The sequence below is a fragment of the Manis pentadactyla genome, chromosome 6 (assembly GCF_030020395.1).
Source record: "Manis pentadactyla isolate mManPen7 chromosome 6, mManPen7.hap1, whole genome shotgun sequence".
Classification (NCBI taxonomy): domain Eukaryota; kingdom Metazoa; phylum Chordata; class Mammalia; order Pholidota; family Manidae; genus Manis; species Manis pentadactyla.
This window is the reverse complement of record NC_080024.1, coordinates 43,432,600-43,449,348: the sequence shown is the minus strand read 5'-3', so window position 1 is coordinate 43,449,348 and position 16,749 is coordinate 43,432,600. Positions and strand designations below refer to the sequence as shown.

Sequence of the window (16,749 nt, the reverse complement as noted above, 5' to 3'; positions counted from 1 at the left end):
GTATTTTTGAAAGTTGAGTCACCAGGGTTTGTGGGGAAGTCGGAAGATCTGGAAAGACCTCAAAGGATACTAGGAAGGAATGACCAGTGAGGTAGGAGGAAACCTGAAGAATCTGTGGTCCTACCAGCCAAATGAAGAAAAGTGTTGAAAAGAGGAGAGAATGATCAATAATGTCAAATGCTGTAGTAAGATGAAAGTCAAAATTTGACCATTGAATTAACTGATCACTGAATTACTGACCATTTCTCTTTGGTAAAATCAATTATTTGTGTATTGTATCACCTTTTCCTGTCTTACATAACTATCATTTTCAAATACTTTTCCAGTTTCATTTCATTTTTCTTTTTTTCACAATCTTGTCCTTCTTGTCCCTTGCTATATATATATTTTTTAGCATTGTTCATTTTTGTGTGCATTGCAATTTGGCCTTCATATCTTTCTACATCTTTCCTGAGCTTTTTCAGCTCTTGTTTCATCTCCCCCATGTCAAAAACTCTTCTCTGAGCTCTGGTATTTTTCTGTGCATGCTTGTTTTATGAGATGGCTGCCTCATTTTTTTTTCCCCATTGGTAATAATATGCCACTTTGGGTTACAATTTTCATCTACTTTGTGGCAATATTTTTCTAATGAGCATTTTTCATTTATCATAAGATTTTCTTTTTTTTTTTCCCTATATTTGGACAGATCCTGTTCTCAGTCTTTTTTATCATTACTCATCTTTAATTAGGTGTATTCTTTCTGGTCCACCTGTTGGTAGGAAGTATATTTAGGAAAGAGCCCAGACTGATGTTCTAGGCTACCAAGAATATGACTTATGCCACAGAGTTGTATGAATGGATCCTTTTGGCTTTACTTTTCCCTAACCAACAGAGACTGGTGCATAGTACCTCACAATGTAGATTCTATTTCCATAAGGCAAAGTCTATCTTTTCCTTTTTACCTCACCAATAGACTTGTTCCAAACATACCTTGTTGGTGTGATTCCTTGATCATCCTAGCCTTCCTTAATTTTGGAAACAATGCCAAACTGGTCCAGGAAACAGTCTGTTGGCCTCCTGCATACCCATTCCTGTTGTTCCAGGCAGGAAAAAGGGAAGTGTATGTTTCTTTTTCTGCTCTTCAAAGTAGAGCCACTCATTTTGGAAAACCATGCTCTGCCAGCATTACCTGTAGCCAGTGGCCATGGTAGATTTCTCTCATTTCAGCAGGCAACTCATACATACTTACTATGGTTCAACATTATAGATGTCTTCTAACTTTATTGAAAATGCGGTTACATTTCTATTTATCTTCCTTAATACTCTTGCATTATTTCTGTTAGTAGGGAGAAATGCCACCTTTACTCCACTTAAAATTATGAAATTATATTCACATTTAAAAATAACATTTTGTATTGCACAAATACAATTACCAGTTAACAGTGCAATGTCTACAATGGCAAATATTTCCAAATGGGTAGTGTATTCAACTGATCTCACTCAACTACTTCATTTTTTAGATATTTGTTAAAAGTTACAGTGAACTTGCAGCCTCAGTTTTGGTACAGAGGTATATTTTTGTATGGAGTAGTCTATTTTATGTTCAAAATTGTATTAACTGTCATTTAATGTGCTGTATCAGCAGACACATTTATTTAGGGTCAATCGTTCTGTCCTAAATAGATATTTATAGCAAGAAAGATTATAGACTTGTCTTTCTAAATAAAGACTGCATATATTTTAAATAAATCCAATTGTAATTAACTTTTTTGTTTCTTTATTTTTAGAATGGAATCCCAGTTCTACTAAGTCTCTTAAAGTTAAACATAGAAAATGTGCTAGTAAATGTAATGAACTGTATTCGGGTATTATGTATGGGAAATGAAAAAAATCAAAAAGCAGTGAAAGACCATAAAGGAATCCAATACCTTATCACATTTCTAAGTTCTGACTCAGGTGAGACTCCATTTCTTTATTAAAGTGGCCAGAAAAGTGAAGCAAAGAGGTATGGACTTGTCCTATATGAATAAATTTCCTGGATTTATCTTAGAATGGATCTAGACATACATAATATCTGAAACACTTGAGTGTAAATTTTTGGGTTTGTAAAAGGAATCGACTCTCAAAACCATAGTTTAAAAAAAGTTAGACATTTTTATAAATGGAAATAATAAAAACAATACAATTAATATGCTCGGGAACTCAAGTAGATGTCTCCTTGTGTGAAAAAACACATACTGGTAATTTTTCAAGTTACAACAAGGACTTCAGATGTGCCATTAGACTATTTGGTATCAAAATTCAACATTAGCAGACTATTAGTCTAATTATAAGACTCTGAAGTACCACGAATACCAGAAGCTATATGGTAGTTTAGGTCCTGTAGGAATTATCTCATTTCAGTGAGCATACACATACAGTGTAAGTTTCAAATTTACAGCTTTCCCCGAATTTGGGGGGATAAAAAATTTGGGAAGAGCTTATCCTTTTTTCTTCCTGTTCAGCTCATCATATGTCTTTCTATTCTAGTTCTTTAGGAAAAAATACTGAACAAAGATGTTGGTTAACATGTAAGAAAAGGTTATGGATAAAAATATTGTTGCAGAGGGCTTTTTACTTTAGAACTTCGAATTTAAGCAAGTGTCATCTTCTAAGAACCTCTATCATGTAGTGAAATCTTTTGAAAGTCCTTTCTTTTCATTACAGATTCATAAGGTCATCTGCTCTAAGTTTCCTTCCATCACTAAGAATGCTTTCTTTTATCATCTAAGAAGAGCAGTTTCCATGCATATTTTAACCATAGCATTTTTACTTGATTATAATTGTTCTTTATTTTATTCTTTGTTTTATCTCCCTAATCAAAATTTAAAGACAGGGACTAGGTTTTCCCTATCTTTTCCATCCTCCCAGCCCCATATGCTTGAACAAAGCACAAATTGTACAGGCAGTTTGAATAAACAATAAATGAATTCATAAAAGAAAGCTATAGAGAAAATTATTGGAATTATTTATTTTACATTATTGCCTTATCTGAAACCTAAATAAAAGTAATTTATCCTACACTGTAATCATATTTACTCTCTTTATTCCAAACACTCCAAGCACGATCAACTTAATTTTGAAAAAACATTTTAACTATTTTTTCTCTCCATATATTATTTATAAAAGGTACATTCATCATTTTAGTGCTTTAACAAATAATCCTCTTGGATGTTAGCTGGGTTGTTAAGTTGTAGGGGATAACAAAGAAATTTTATTAATTCTAATATCTTCTTACCATTATGAACCACTGTGAGATTTCATATATTAAAGTAAATGGCCCCAAAATAGATTCACATGAAGTTTCTTGAGACTATGGGTTTCTTAACATCTCCTTAGTTTTAACCCCTTTCTCCAGGGGTCACTTCCTCAATCTTTGCTGAGTTTGGTTTTTTTAGCCTTTCCTTCACCCATGTTTAGCTGCTTGTTTCACACTCTTACACCTGTGTATGCACATGCATGTAAGTTTTCACTCTTAAAATGCTTTTGATTTCATCTTTTCTATAGCACAGAATTGTCCTGTTTATGTGTCACTAACAAAGGTTTAAATGACACCACTATGGAAAGCCAAAAATAACAGAAAGCATATAAAATGCTTTTAAACTCCAAACTATCTGAGCAAAACTTAAAGATCAACTCATTGTTTTTTTTTGTTTTGTTTTGTTTTGTTTTTGGTATCATTAATCTACAATTACATGAGGAACATTATGTTTACTAGACTCCCCCCTTCACCAAGTCCCCTGTACATACCCCATTAGTCACTGCCCATCAGCATAGTAAGATGCTGTAAAATCACTACTTGTCTTCTCTGTGTTGCACAGCCCTCCCCCTGCCCCCCACACATTATACATGCTAATCATAAGGCCCCCTTTCTTCTTCCCCCACCTTCTCCCTCCCTTCCCACCCATCCTCCCCAGTCCCTTTCCCTTTGGTAACTGTTAGTCCATTCTTGGGTTCTATGATTCTGCTGCTCTTTTTTCCTTCAGTTTTTCCTTTGTTGCATATGTCTTTTTCAAACTGGGCTGCTGCATTCTTTACCGATCTGGATTCGTTGTATTTCTTTGTGTTGTCTGATTGCCGTGACCAGGACCTCCAGTACTATGTTAAGTAACAGTGGGAAGAGTGGGCATCCCTGTCTTGTTCCCAATCTTAGAGGAAAAGCTTTCAGCTTCTCGCTGCTCAGTATGATGTTGGCTGTGGGTTTTTCATATATGGTCTTTATTATGTTGAGGTACTTGTCTTCTATATGCATTTTGTTGAGAGTTTTTATCATGAATGAATGTTGAATTTTGTAGAATGCTTTTTCACCATCAGTGGAGATGATCATGTGGTTTTTGTCTTTCTTTTTGTTGATGTGGTGGATGATGTTGATGGATTTTCAGATGTTGTACCATCCTTGCATCACTGAGATGAATCCCACTTGGTCATGGTGTATGATCCTCTTGATGTATTTTTGAATTCGGTTTGCTAATATTTTGTTGAGTATTTTTGCACCTATGTTCATCAGGGATATTGGTCTGTAATTTTCTTTTTTGGTAGGGGTCTTTGCCTGGTTTTGGTATTAGGGTGATGCTGGCTTCATAGAATAAGTCTGGAAGTATTCTCTCCTCTTCTATTTTTTTTGGAAAACTTTAAGGAGAATGGGTATTATGTCTTCTCTGTATGTCTGATAAAACGCTGTGGTAAATCTGTCTGGCCCAGGAGTTTTGCTCTTGGGTAGTTTTTTGATTACTGCTTCAATTTCATTGCTGGTAATTGTTCTGTTTAGATTTTCTGTTTCTTCCTTGGTCAGTCTTGGAAGGTTGTATTTTTCTAGGAAGTTGTCCATTTTTTCTAGGTTTTCTAGCTTGTTGGCATAGTTTTTTGTAGTATTCTCTAATAATTCTTTGTATTTCTGTGAGGTCCATCGTGATTTTTCCTTTCTCGTTTCTGATTCTGTTGATGTGTGTTGATTCTCTTTTTCTCTTAATAAGTCTGGCTAGAGGCTTATCTATTTTGTTTATTTTCTCGAAGAACCAGCTCTTGGTTTCATTGATTTTTTCTATTGTTTTATTCTTCTCACTTTTGTTTGTTTATTCTCTGATCTTTATTATGTCCCTCCTTCTGCTGACTTTAGGCCTCACTTGTTCTTCTTTTTCCAATTTTGATAATTGTGAGATTAGACTATTCATTTGGGATTGTTCTTCCTTCTTTAAATATGCCTGGATTGCTATATACTTTCCTCTTAAGACTGCTTTTGCTGCATCCCACAGAAGTTGGGGCTTTGTGTTGTTGTTGTCATTTGTTTCCATATATTGCTGGATCTCCATTTTAATTTGGTCATTGATCCATTGATTATTTAGGAGCATGTTGTTAAGCCTCCATGTGTTTGTGAGCCTTTTTGCTTTCTTTGTACAATTTATTTCTAGTTTTATACCTTTGTGGTCTGAAAAGTTGGCTGGTAGGATTTCAGTCTTTTGGAATTTACTGAGGTTCTTTCTGTGGCCTAGTATGTGGTCTATTCTGGAGAATGTTCCATGTGCACTTGAGAAGAATGTGTATCCTGTTGCTTTTGGGTGTAGAGTTCTATAGATGTCTATTAGGTCCATCTGTTCTATTGTGTTGTTCAGTGCCTCTGTGTCCTTACTTATTTTCTGTCTTGTGGATCTGTCCTTTGGTGTGTTGAAGTCTCCTAAAATGAATGCATTGTATTCTATTTCCTCCTTTAATTCTGTTAGTATTTGTTTCACATATGCTGGTGCTCCTGTATTGGGTGCATATATATTTATAATGGTTATATCCTCTTGTTGGACTGAGCCCTTTATCATTATGTAATGTCCTTCTTTATCTCTTGTTACTTTATTTGTTTTGAAGCCTATTTGGCCTGATACTAGTACTGTAACATCCTGCTTTTTTATCCCTGTAGTTTGCATGAAATATCATTTTCCATCCTTTGACTTTTAGTCTGTGCATGTCTTTGGGTTTGAGGTGAGTCTCTTGTAAGCAGCATACAGATGGGTCTTGCTTTTTTTATCCATTCTGTTACTCTGTGTCTTTTGATTGGTGCATTCAGTCCATTTACATTTAGGGTGATTATTGAAAGATATGTACTTATTGCCATTGCAGGCTTTAGGTCAGTAGTTACCAAAGGTTCAAGGTTATCTTCTTTACTATCTTACTGTCTAACTTAACTCACTTATTAAGCTATTATAAACACAGTCTGATGATTCTTTATTTCTCTCCCTTCTTATTCCTCCTCCTACATTCTTTATATGTTAGGTGTTTTATTTTGTGCTCTTGTGTTTCCTTTGACTGATTTTGTGGGTAGTAGATTTTAAATTTGCCTTTAGTTAGTATTTGATTGTTCTGCTTTCTTTGCTGTGATTTTATTTTTTCTGGTGACATCTATTTGGCCTTAGGAGTGCTGCCATCCAGAGCAGTTCCTCTAAAATACCCTGTAGAGGTGGTTTGTGGGAGGCAAATTCCCTCAACTTTTGCTTCTCTGGGAATTGTTTAATCCCTCCTTCGGTTTTAAATGATAATCGTGCTGGATACAGTATTCTTGGTGCAAAGTCCTTTTGTTTCATTGCATTAAGTATATCATGCCATTCTCTTCTGGCCTATAAGGTTTCTGTTGAGAAGTCTGATGATAGCCTGATGGGTTTTCCTTTGTAGGTGACCTTTTTTCTCTCTCTGGCTGCCATTAAAACTCTGTCCTTGTCCTTGATCTTTGCCATTTTCATTGTTATGTGTCTTGGTGTTGTCCTCCTTGGGTCCCTTGTGTTGGGAGTTCTGTGTGCTTCCATGGTTTGAGCGACTATTTCTTCCCTCAGTTTGGGGAAGTTTTCAGCAATTATTTCTTCAAATACACTTTCTATCCCTTTTTCTCTCTGTTCTTCTTCTGGTATCCCTATAATGCGAATATTGTTCCATTTGGATTGGTCACATTGTTCTCAATATTCTTTCATTCCTGGAAATCCTTTTATCTCTCTCTGCATCAGCTTCTCTACATTCCTTTTTCTTTGATTTCTGTTCCATTAATGGCCTCTTGCATCTTGTCCATTCTGCTTTTAAGTCGTTCCAATATTGTTTTATTTCTGTATTCTCCCTCCTTAGCTCTTGCATATTTCTCTGCAAGTCCATTGGCATGGTTATGACCTTTATTTTGAATTCTTTTTCAGGGAGATTGGTTAGGTCTATCTCCCCAGATTCCTTCTCAGAGGAGGATGTCTGGGTTAGTCTGTTCTGGATCAAATTCTTCTGCCTTTTCATGATGATAGAGGTAGTTGTGGGCAGTTGGCACCTGTGTCAGCTGGGAGAACAAAGTCCATTCCCACTTGCTCCTCACTTTCCTCTCCTGGGAGAATGGCGACCCCTAGCAGCTTGTGCTGGGCAGCTGCCTGCAAATGGGGTCTCTGATTCTTGCCCAGGCTGCTGTGGAGGAAGCTCTGCGCTGCTGCTGTGGGTGTGGCCAGTCTCAGGCTGCTTCTCTGCTATGGCGGGGCCATGCTGGAGGGGGAATAGGCGGGAGGCTACCGCCGTGAGGAGCCTCAGAGCTGCACTGCTGCTGAGGTGGTTATGGCACCCGGAGTTCCCCGGGATTCCCAGCTGCTTGGCTGAGTGTGCTGGATGCTTCTGTCCAGCTGTGAGGCTCCTCTTCCTTTAAGACTTTCAAAAAGCACTCGCCTTTCTTTTGTCCCAGGGGCACCAGCTGTGGGAACCTGCTCACAGGTTTTACTGTTCTGTTTCCCTAGTATCCAGTACACCACGCACTGTGTGTCTATGCTCCTGGTGTGGATGCCTAGGGCTGGGTATTTAGCAGTCCTCGGCTCCCACTCCCTCCCTGCTCTGACTCCTCTCCTCCCACTGGGGAGCTGGGGTAGGGGTGGCACTCGGGTCCCACCAGGCCGCGGCTTGTATTTTACCCCCTTTGTGAGGCACTGGGTTCTCACAGATGTAAATGTAGCCTGGCTGTTGTCCTGTATCTTCTGGTCTCTCTTTTAAGAATAGTTGTATTTGTTATATTTTCAAAAATATATATGGTTTTGAGAGGAGATTACCACGCCCTACTCATGGCACCATCTTTCACCTCATTGTTTTTAGAATGATTATTCACATTTCACTGCAGAACTGTTTTTCTACTAGACAACTTGGGATGTTATGTAGTATATAGTATAAGTACTCATCACCTTCTAAAATCTGAAAGCTTTGGAATTCTGACGCCAAGAGTTTTAGAAAAAGACAACTTTCACCATTAGGCTTTCTTCCACCCAACTCTTAAAAGTTGGAGTTCTTAGAGGTTCTATTCTTAGTCAGTTGCTTTTTCACACAACACACTTTCCTAAAGTAATATTGTTACTCATAAGAACTTCACTAAGGTTATCATCTATTCTTCCCAGTTCTCTATCTAAAACCCTAGCCTTGCCTCTGAGTTTAAGAGCTTTTTTGGATTACTGAGTTGCTAAGTAGACAACCTATGTCCTTTCCAGTTAGAATTTGGATTCAGTTGATAAACAGACACAGGAAGAATCAAACAGATGTCAAAACTTAAACCTTATTATTGGAAAGCTTGTTTTGAGAAAATAGCAAAAAGTGCCAAAAACAACGTAAGCCATGCATTTGCAGTGGTTCGTTCTTCAAATTCAGAAATTATGCAACTCACTGCTCCTTTTATGGAAGGAATGAATGATGTTCCTAAATGGAAACTCAGAGTAGGGATTTTTACTTTTTGGACTGATGCAGGAATATGTGGTAAAAGAACAGTTCACCTCAACTCTAAATTTTATTAACCTATTTGGCTAACAATATTCCAAGTGTTACTAGAGTGATGTATCTGGAGTGCAAAGTTGAGTATTATCTTTCCCCTCCTTTAAATTATCTGTGGCTCTTTGTCACCTAGGATAAAGTCCAAATTTCTAGCATAGCCTTTAAATCCACTAACCTTCCTAGTTCAAAAGGAAATTACCTTCTATCATTTTCTATCACTCCTTTCCTCTCTTATTTTACTCTAAAGTAATAACGAGCTTATTATTATTGTTTTATCCTTCTGGCCTTTGAGCTGCTCCACAGGGTCAAGAACTTTGTCTGTTGGTTCATCACTGTTTCTCAGTGCCTAGGATAGTGCCTGGCTGTAGTAGCCATTTAATAAAATATTTGCTGAATAAAAATATGATTGAATGATGAAAATATGCACAACAAAAAAGTTAATATAATGGGTATAGAGGACAAGTACCTCAACATAATAAAGGCTATATGTGACAAACCCACAACCAGCATCATACTTAACAGCGAGAAGCTGAAAGCTTTTCACCTGATCAGGAACAAGACAGGGATGCCCACTCTCCACACTGTTAGTCAACATAGTACTGGAGGTCCTAGCTATGGCAATCAGAAAAAACAAAGAAATACAGGCTATCCAGATTGGTAAAGAAGAAGTCAAGCTGTCACTATGTGCAGATGACATGATATTGTACATAAAAAAACCCTAAAGACTCCACTCCAAAACTACTAGAATATCTGAATTCAGCAAAGTTGTAGGATACAAAATTAATACACAGAAATCTGTTGCTTTCCTATACACTAATGATGAGCTAACAGAAAGAGAAATCAGGAAAACAATTCCATTCACAATAGCATCAAAATGAATAAAATACTTAGGAATAAACCTAACCAAGGAAGTGAAAGACCTGTACCCTGAAAACTACAAGACACTCCTAAAAGAAATTAAAGGGGACCCTAACAAATGGAAATTCATCCCATGCTCTTGGCTAGGAAGAATTAATATCGTCAAAATGGCCATCCTGCCTAAAGCTATCCACAGATTCAATGCAATCCCTATCAAAATACCAACAGCATTCTTCAACGAACTGGAACAAATAGTTCTAAATTCAAATGGAACCACAAGAGACCCCAAATAGCCAAAGCAATCCTGAGAAGGAAGAATAGAGCAGGGGGGTTCTTGCTTCCCAACTTCAAGCTCTACTACAAAGCCGCAATAATCAAGACAATTTGGTACCCACACAAGAACAGACCCACAGACAAGTGAAACAGAAAAGAGAGTCCAGAAATTATCCCAAACATATATGGCCAATTAATATACAATAAAGGAGCCATGGATATACAATGGGGAAATGACAGCCTCTTCAATAGCTGGTGTTGGTAAAACTGGACAGCTACATGTAAAAAAATGAAACTGGATCATTGTCTAACCCCATACACAGAAGTAAATTCAAAATGGATCAAAGACCTGAATGTAAGTCATGAAACCATAAAACTCTTAGAAAAAACATAGGCAAAAATCTCTTGGACATAAACATGAGCAACTTCTTCATGAACATATCTCCTGGGGCAGGGGAAACAAAAGCAAAAATGAACAAATGGGACTATATCAAGCTGAAAAGCTTCTGTACAGCAAAGGACATCATCAAGAGAACAAAAAGGCATCCTACAGTATGGGAGAATATATTCATAAATGACAGATCCGATAAAGGGTTGACATTCAAAATATATAAAGAGTTCACGTGCCTCAGCAAACAAAAAGCAAATATTCCTATCAAAAAATGGGCAGAGGACCTGAACAGACAGTTCTTCATAGAAGAAATTCAGATAGCTAACAGGCATATGAAAAGATGCTCCACATCGCTAATCATCAGAGAAATGCAAATTAAAACCACAATGAGATATCACCTCACACCAGTAAGGATGGCCATCATCCAAAAGACAACAGCAAATGTTGGCGAGGATGTGGAAAAAGGGGAACCCTCCTATACTGCTGGTAGGAATGTAAATTAGTTCAACCATTGTGGAAAGCAGTATGGAGGTTCCTCAAAAAACTAAAAATAGAAATACCATTTGACCCAGGAATTGCAAATTTACCCTAAGAATGCAGCAGCCCAGTTTGAAAAATACATATGTACCCCTATGTTTATCGCAGCACTATTTACAATAACCAAGAAATGGAAGCAGCCTAAGTGTCCATCAGCAGATGAATAGATAAAGATATGGTACATATACACAATGAAATATTATTCAGCCATAAGAAGAAAACAAATCCTACCATTTGCAACAACATGGATGGAGCTAGAGGGTATTATGCTCAGTTAAAAAAGGCAGGCAGAGAAAGACAAGTATCAAATCATTTCACTCATATGTGGAGTATAAGAACAACAACAAAAAAAAAAAACTGAAGGAACAAAACAGCAGCAGACTCACGGAACCCAAGAATGGACTAACAGTTACCGAAGGGAAAGGGACTGGGGAGGATGTGTGGGAAGGGAGGGATAAGGGGGGGATAGGTGCATTATGATTAGCACATATGGTGTAGGCAGGGGGCACGTGGAGGATTGTACAACACAGAGAAGACAAGTAGTGACTCTATAGCATCTTACTACGCTGATGGACAGTGACTGTAATAGGGTATGTGGTGGCGACTTGATGAAGTGGGAAGTCTAGTAACCGTAATGTTGCCCTAATTGTAGATTAATGGTACCAAAAAAAAAAAGTCACTTGAGTTTAGCACTCACTTAGAAATGAATGGGTTTTAAAAAAAATGAATGGCTTAGACATTAAAAGTTCAAGCAAAAAAAAAGAAGTTTATATACTTGACTATAAAGTGGGTATATAGACTGAAAAGACCTTAATCAAGATAATTAACCTGAATAGATCATCTATGAAAGAACAAATGGTAGATTTAGAGTCTGGATGCTTGAATCCAAAAACACCTTTGGAAAAGTTTTAACGTTTGGAAACACGTCATATATTTTTTAAAATGCCTTAACTCTACAAGGCTACAAGGTGGAAACTAAAATTTAATACAAACAGAAACAAATGAATCTTATGTTCTTTTTTTTTTTTTCTGTGTGGTGGTAATGGTCAGAGGACATTTGACAGGAGACAATGACCAATGTTGGCAATTTTTCGAGAGCTGGTAATGAGGAGAGGGGCGGCCACTGCCTAGGGTTTCTTTCTTTTTAAGGTATCATTGATATACACTCCTTTTTCGTGAAGTCTGCTCTGTTCTCCAGGTGTATGCAGTCTGGAACAGCCTTCTTTTCTGTCGCTCTTTTAGGATTAGTTGTATTAACTGTATTTTTGTGTTATGTGTGGTTTTTGGGAGGAGTTCTCTGTCTCACCTCTCACACCGCCATCTTTAATCTCTCCCTGAATGTTCTTAAAATGCATTACATAACTAGATTTAAAAAGAAAAAGAAAAAAGAATACAAATAACTTTCAAACAGTGCTTTACTATATAGCCTTAGTCCATAGGAGAAAAAAACTAAGTATATTTTGAATTCCTAGTGGATTTGTATTTCCTAGTGCTATGGGTGTAGCAGCTCTGAACCTGTGCTGTACATATTGTAGGACTGAACAAATGAATGAATGTGTTGACATTACTGGGTTCTCACTGTGAGAAGAAATATACAGAATGTGGGAAGGCTATAAAGAATCTTGTGACATTAGACTGGAATTGAAAATTGGAAATATATGTATTTTCCTAGTGTTGCCCTGCTAAGAGTCTAGAAGCAATGATATTCCAGTAGTAATGAGCATACCTAGAACCCAAATATTAATTTCTAAATACTGTTCCTCATTAAAAGGAGTCAGAGCAGGCATGTGGTGAGTCTGAAACATCATATTGTAAAAGTGAGAAAATACTATAAAAAATGATGGAGGTATATCTAAAGGAAACAGAGGACAACTTGAAGGGGCCCCCACTAGTCCTTCAAGTTGGACAATTGCTAAATCTTGGACAATTTGACTACCAATGCAAATAAGGAAATTAATGAATTATAACTCAAAAGTAAAGCAAAAATCCAAGAGTTTGTCTTGATGACTGGATAAATGCAAAATAAATAAGTAGGCAGAGCTCTTCTTTATAGTGGAATGCCAACTGATAAATGTGAAGGGAGTTATAGATTTGGAAAATTAATATTTTGCAAATATCATAGTAAAGATTGGTTTGGGCAAAAAAATACCAATTGTTGCTAAATCTTGTAAATGAATCTCTAACTTATTCTTGCATTTTTCTATAAAGTTTAAAAAGAACAAATGCAACTGGATAATAAGCATATATGAAAATGTTTATACTCACCAGCAACTAAAAATACAAAATAAAATGAGACAATTTTTTATCAAATTAGAAAAATTTATCTATGTATTTATTCTTAATGATAATATATGTAATTAAAAAGACACAGTAACATTGGTACGTTCATACTCTATGGAAGGGTGAGATGCTATTATCACTTATGAGCAATTTACTGGGATATATTAAATTATTCCAGTAATTCCTGGAACTCTATACTAAGGGAAAAAGATACAGACAGGAAGGAAATACCTTGTGTGCCAAAATTTTTCCTAAGCATTGTTTAAAACAGTGAAAAGGTGGAAACAATGTATGTTTTTAAACATGCAAATGGCTAAGGAAATATAGTACACCCATTAATGGAATATTTAGGAGACACTGATGTTCATGAAAAAGTGGGAAAATGTTTTGGTAGTAAACTGTAGAATATTGTGTTTATAGAACAACTATATTAAATATGTGTATAACACCAAACTATATGCATAAAAAATAGAAGTGATTAAATGAAATGTTTGCATTTGGATGGTGATAATCCAGACAGTTTTATTTCTTTTGTCTATTTTTCTTTACTTTCTAAATTTTCTATTAACTATAAATTTGATTTTTTATGGGAAACTAATGATGTGCTGCACTTTAATATTCTTACTTTGTAAAATATATATTTAACTGGTTCTTGAATTCATTTGAAGATGTGTTGAAGGCTGTATCTTCTGCTACAATTGCTGAGGTTTCACGTGACAATAAGGATATTCAGAATGTGGTGGCTCTGGAAGGAGCCATTCCTCCTCTGGTGGCTCTTTTCAAAGGGAAACAAGTCAGTGTCCAAGTGAAGGGTGCAATGGCTGTGGAATCACTGGCAAGTTACAACCCTCCTATACAGAAAGCATTTCTGGAAAAATCATTAAGTAAATATCTTTTAAAACTCCTCAAGGTAGGAATTTTATGAGTACTTATCATTTTTCTTAGACAAAGTAGACAATATTGAATTTAATTAGCTGTAAAGAAATGAAAATCAATTCTGGAATATTATATAAAACATACATTCCTTCAGTGTTCAATAAATGCCCATTGAATGAATGGAGTATTTTTTTAACAGGCATTTCAAATAGATGTTAAGGAACAAGCAGCTGTAGCACTTTGGGCCTTGGCAGGACAAACACTGAAACAACAGAAGTACATGGCAGAACAGATTGGATACACCCTTATAATAAATATGCTTTTGTCACCATCAGCTAAGATGCAGTATGTTGGTAAGTTATTTTCTATACATAAATCTGCACAATATAGAACAGAGCATCGTAGTATCAGATATATTTCTCACTTTTCTTTGCCAGGAGGTGAAGCGGTCATAGCTCTAAGTAAGGACAGCAGGATGCATCAAAATAAAATATGTGAAGAGAATGGTATTGCACCATTGGTTCGCTTACTACGAATTCGTGAACTAGCTGAAGGCACACTTCTGAGTGTCATCAGAGCAGTGGGATCCATTTGTATTGGTTTGTAAACTTATTCTCAATTTTTTAAAAATATGAGTAAGATATATCTCTTCCTCTCTACCCTGCTGTTAGAGCCCTACACCATATTCAATATATAAAAGGCTAGTATAATTATTTTCTCTCTCCAAGACTTTAAAGAGTAAAAAGCATATAATTAAGAATTTTCTATCAGTCTTGTTCTTAAACTCTAGTTTTTAAAGGAAACAAAGACAATTAGCCTTGACTCTTTCACTTAAAGGAATCTCATTTTTAAATTTTAGTATAAAAATATTTCTTCTTTTGAATCTTAAGAAGTGTATCCTTTTGAAGACAGAAGAGTTTCTAAGGCTGGGGCACATTTTTCAATTCCAGTCTCTTTTCTTAACAATTCTTTGCTTATAAAGTGGTCACTCGGTCTAGTTGTTCTTTTCATCGCAAAGGAATGAACATTTTGGAATATCTGAAGAATGCTGTGGAACTGTCAGTGATTGACCAACCAAAAACAAAAACCTGAATCCTTTGTTGACTTTTATGAATGTATGGACCTGACTGTACAATGCTTCTTTTAGAAAAGAGGAAAAAAATATTATCTCTAGTTCACTGTATTTCCTCCAAAAATATTCTAGCTGGTTGAAGAATGTTGTAATGGTTCTTTTCCCATCTTAATGGAGTTTCATCTCATTGTGAATATTTAGTCAAAGATTTGAGAGTAGTCTTCTTGTAACACTACCACCCTCATCATAATCATTATTAGTAAAAATCCTCATTTTTTGAGACCCACACCCAACATCTTTCCCCACTGAAATGTCTCTACCTACTCATTTTCCGCCTATTCTGAATTAAGCAATCCCTGTTTTGCACTTCAAGTGTATTTTTCTTTGCTGCACAGTATGGAAATCATGTATTTAAACAGTTGCTTCCCCTATAAAATATAAACCCCTTGAGAGCAGAGATTCTAATTCCTCTTTTTAGTCCTACTTTCTACTCAGTGTCTGATGCATTAGGTATACAATACCTGTCAAGCTGAAGGAAGAACTTTCTTGTGATTAGTGTTTGTGTACATCCCCAGGTGGCCAGTCGGGGAGTAGGGGACAAGGAGATAAAAGTGTTCTTTGTTCCTTCTATTTCCCCTAGTTTCTTCAAGAAAAAAAAAAAATCATAGTAAGTAGATGGCTTCACTTCATTGTTTATAAAGAGGCCCAATCTTGTATTTATATTTAAGTATATAAACCCACTATATATCTGTTGTGACATTTATTGTCAAAAGAATAGAATTCAAATTTTCTTCATGTCCACTAGAAAGAGATGACATGACTTACATTTCTTCATTGAGATTAGGCCTGCAATTTAAAGGAGCATATTATAAAAGGAGATAGATTATTTTTTAGTACGTGTATTTAAGGAACCCAGAAATTTTAAACAGGTAATTTACTCTAGTCATTTTCATAAAACTTTTTATGGAAAACAATAGCAAGTATAAGCTTAAGTACTTTTGCATACAATAATTCTTTAATAAATGATAGCTTTTGTAATATTATTCATTAATTGTCTAGCATTTCTCATTTCTTTGTTTTTTGACTATTAGAAAATTGAACCCACATTTCTAATAGTAAATTTCCCATGTTTATTCACTTTGCCTTTTAAAAAATTAATTCAGGTAAATAGTGTCAATAGAGCATTTCCCTTTGTAATTTACTAACCATATTATGCTAGAACACTTTGTCAACTAAACATATCAAGCTATGTTTGATTTTACCATTTCCAAGATGGAAAAAATACTCCCATTGACATGTGGATTCTTACAGGTGTTGCCCATACAAGCAATCCCATTAGTCAACATTTTGTTGTAGAGGAAAATGCCTTTCCAGTACTCATTCAACTATTGAGAAATCACCCTTCTCCTAATATTAAGGTACATATAAGGTTTATGTTTTTTTCTAATATTGTAAAATTTAACTGAAATATGATTTTTAAAGAATCCTTTTTATCGTTATGCAAGTTTACAAGTATAATAAAAATATTTAATCTTTCAAACAAAAAGGTGCTACCAAGATAGTAGTAAATTTTATTAAAATATGATTTTTTCAAATATAATAAGAAAGTCTTCTGTCTTTACTCATCAAAGAAGTTTTATTCCTTAGATATTTGATTATTCACAGAATTTCTTTCCTACTTCCTCAAATATTGATTAAT

General features: G+C 35.7%; 1 protein-coding gene across 1 annotated transcript in view; it reads left to right on the top strand.

Moving 5' to 3' along the window:
- ANKAR (ankyrin and armadillo repeat containing) overlaps window positions 1–16,749 on the top strand; it is a 65,697-nt gene that overhangs the window by 35,208 nt on the left and 13,740 nt on the right. The window contains exons 12-16 of the mRNA XM_036881837.2: window positions 1,767–1,935; window positions 13,771–14,012; window positions 14,178–14,331; window positions 14,416–14,577; window positions 16,362–16,468. Coding sequence (XP_036737732.2) covers window positions 1,767–1,935; window positions 13,771–14,012; window positions 14,178–14,331; window positions 14,416–14,577; window positions 16,362–16,468 — 834 coding nt within the window. The remainder of the gene's footprint in view (window positions 1–1,766; window positions 1,936–13,770; window positions 14,013–14,177; window positions 14,332–14,415; window positions 14,578–16,361; window positions 16,469–16,749) is intronic.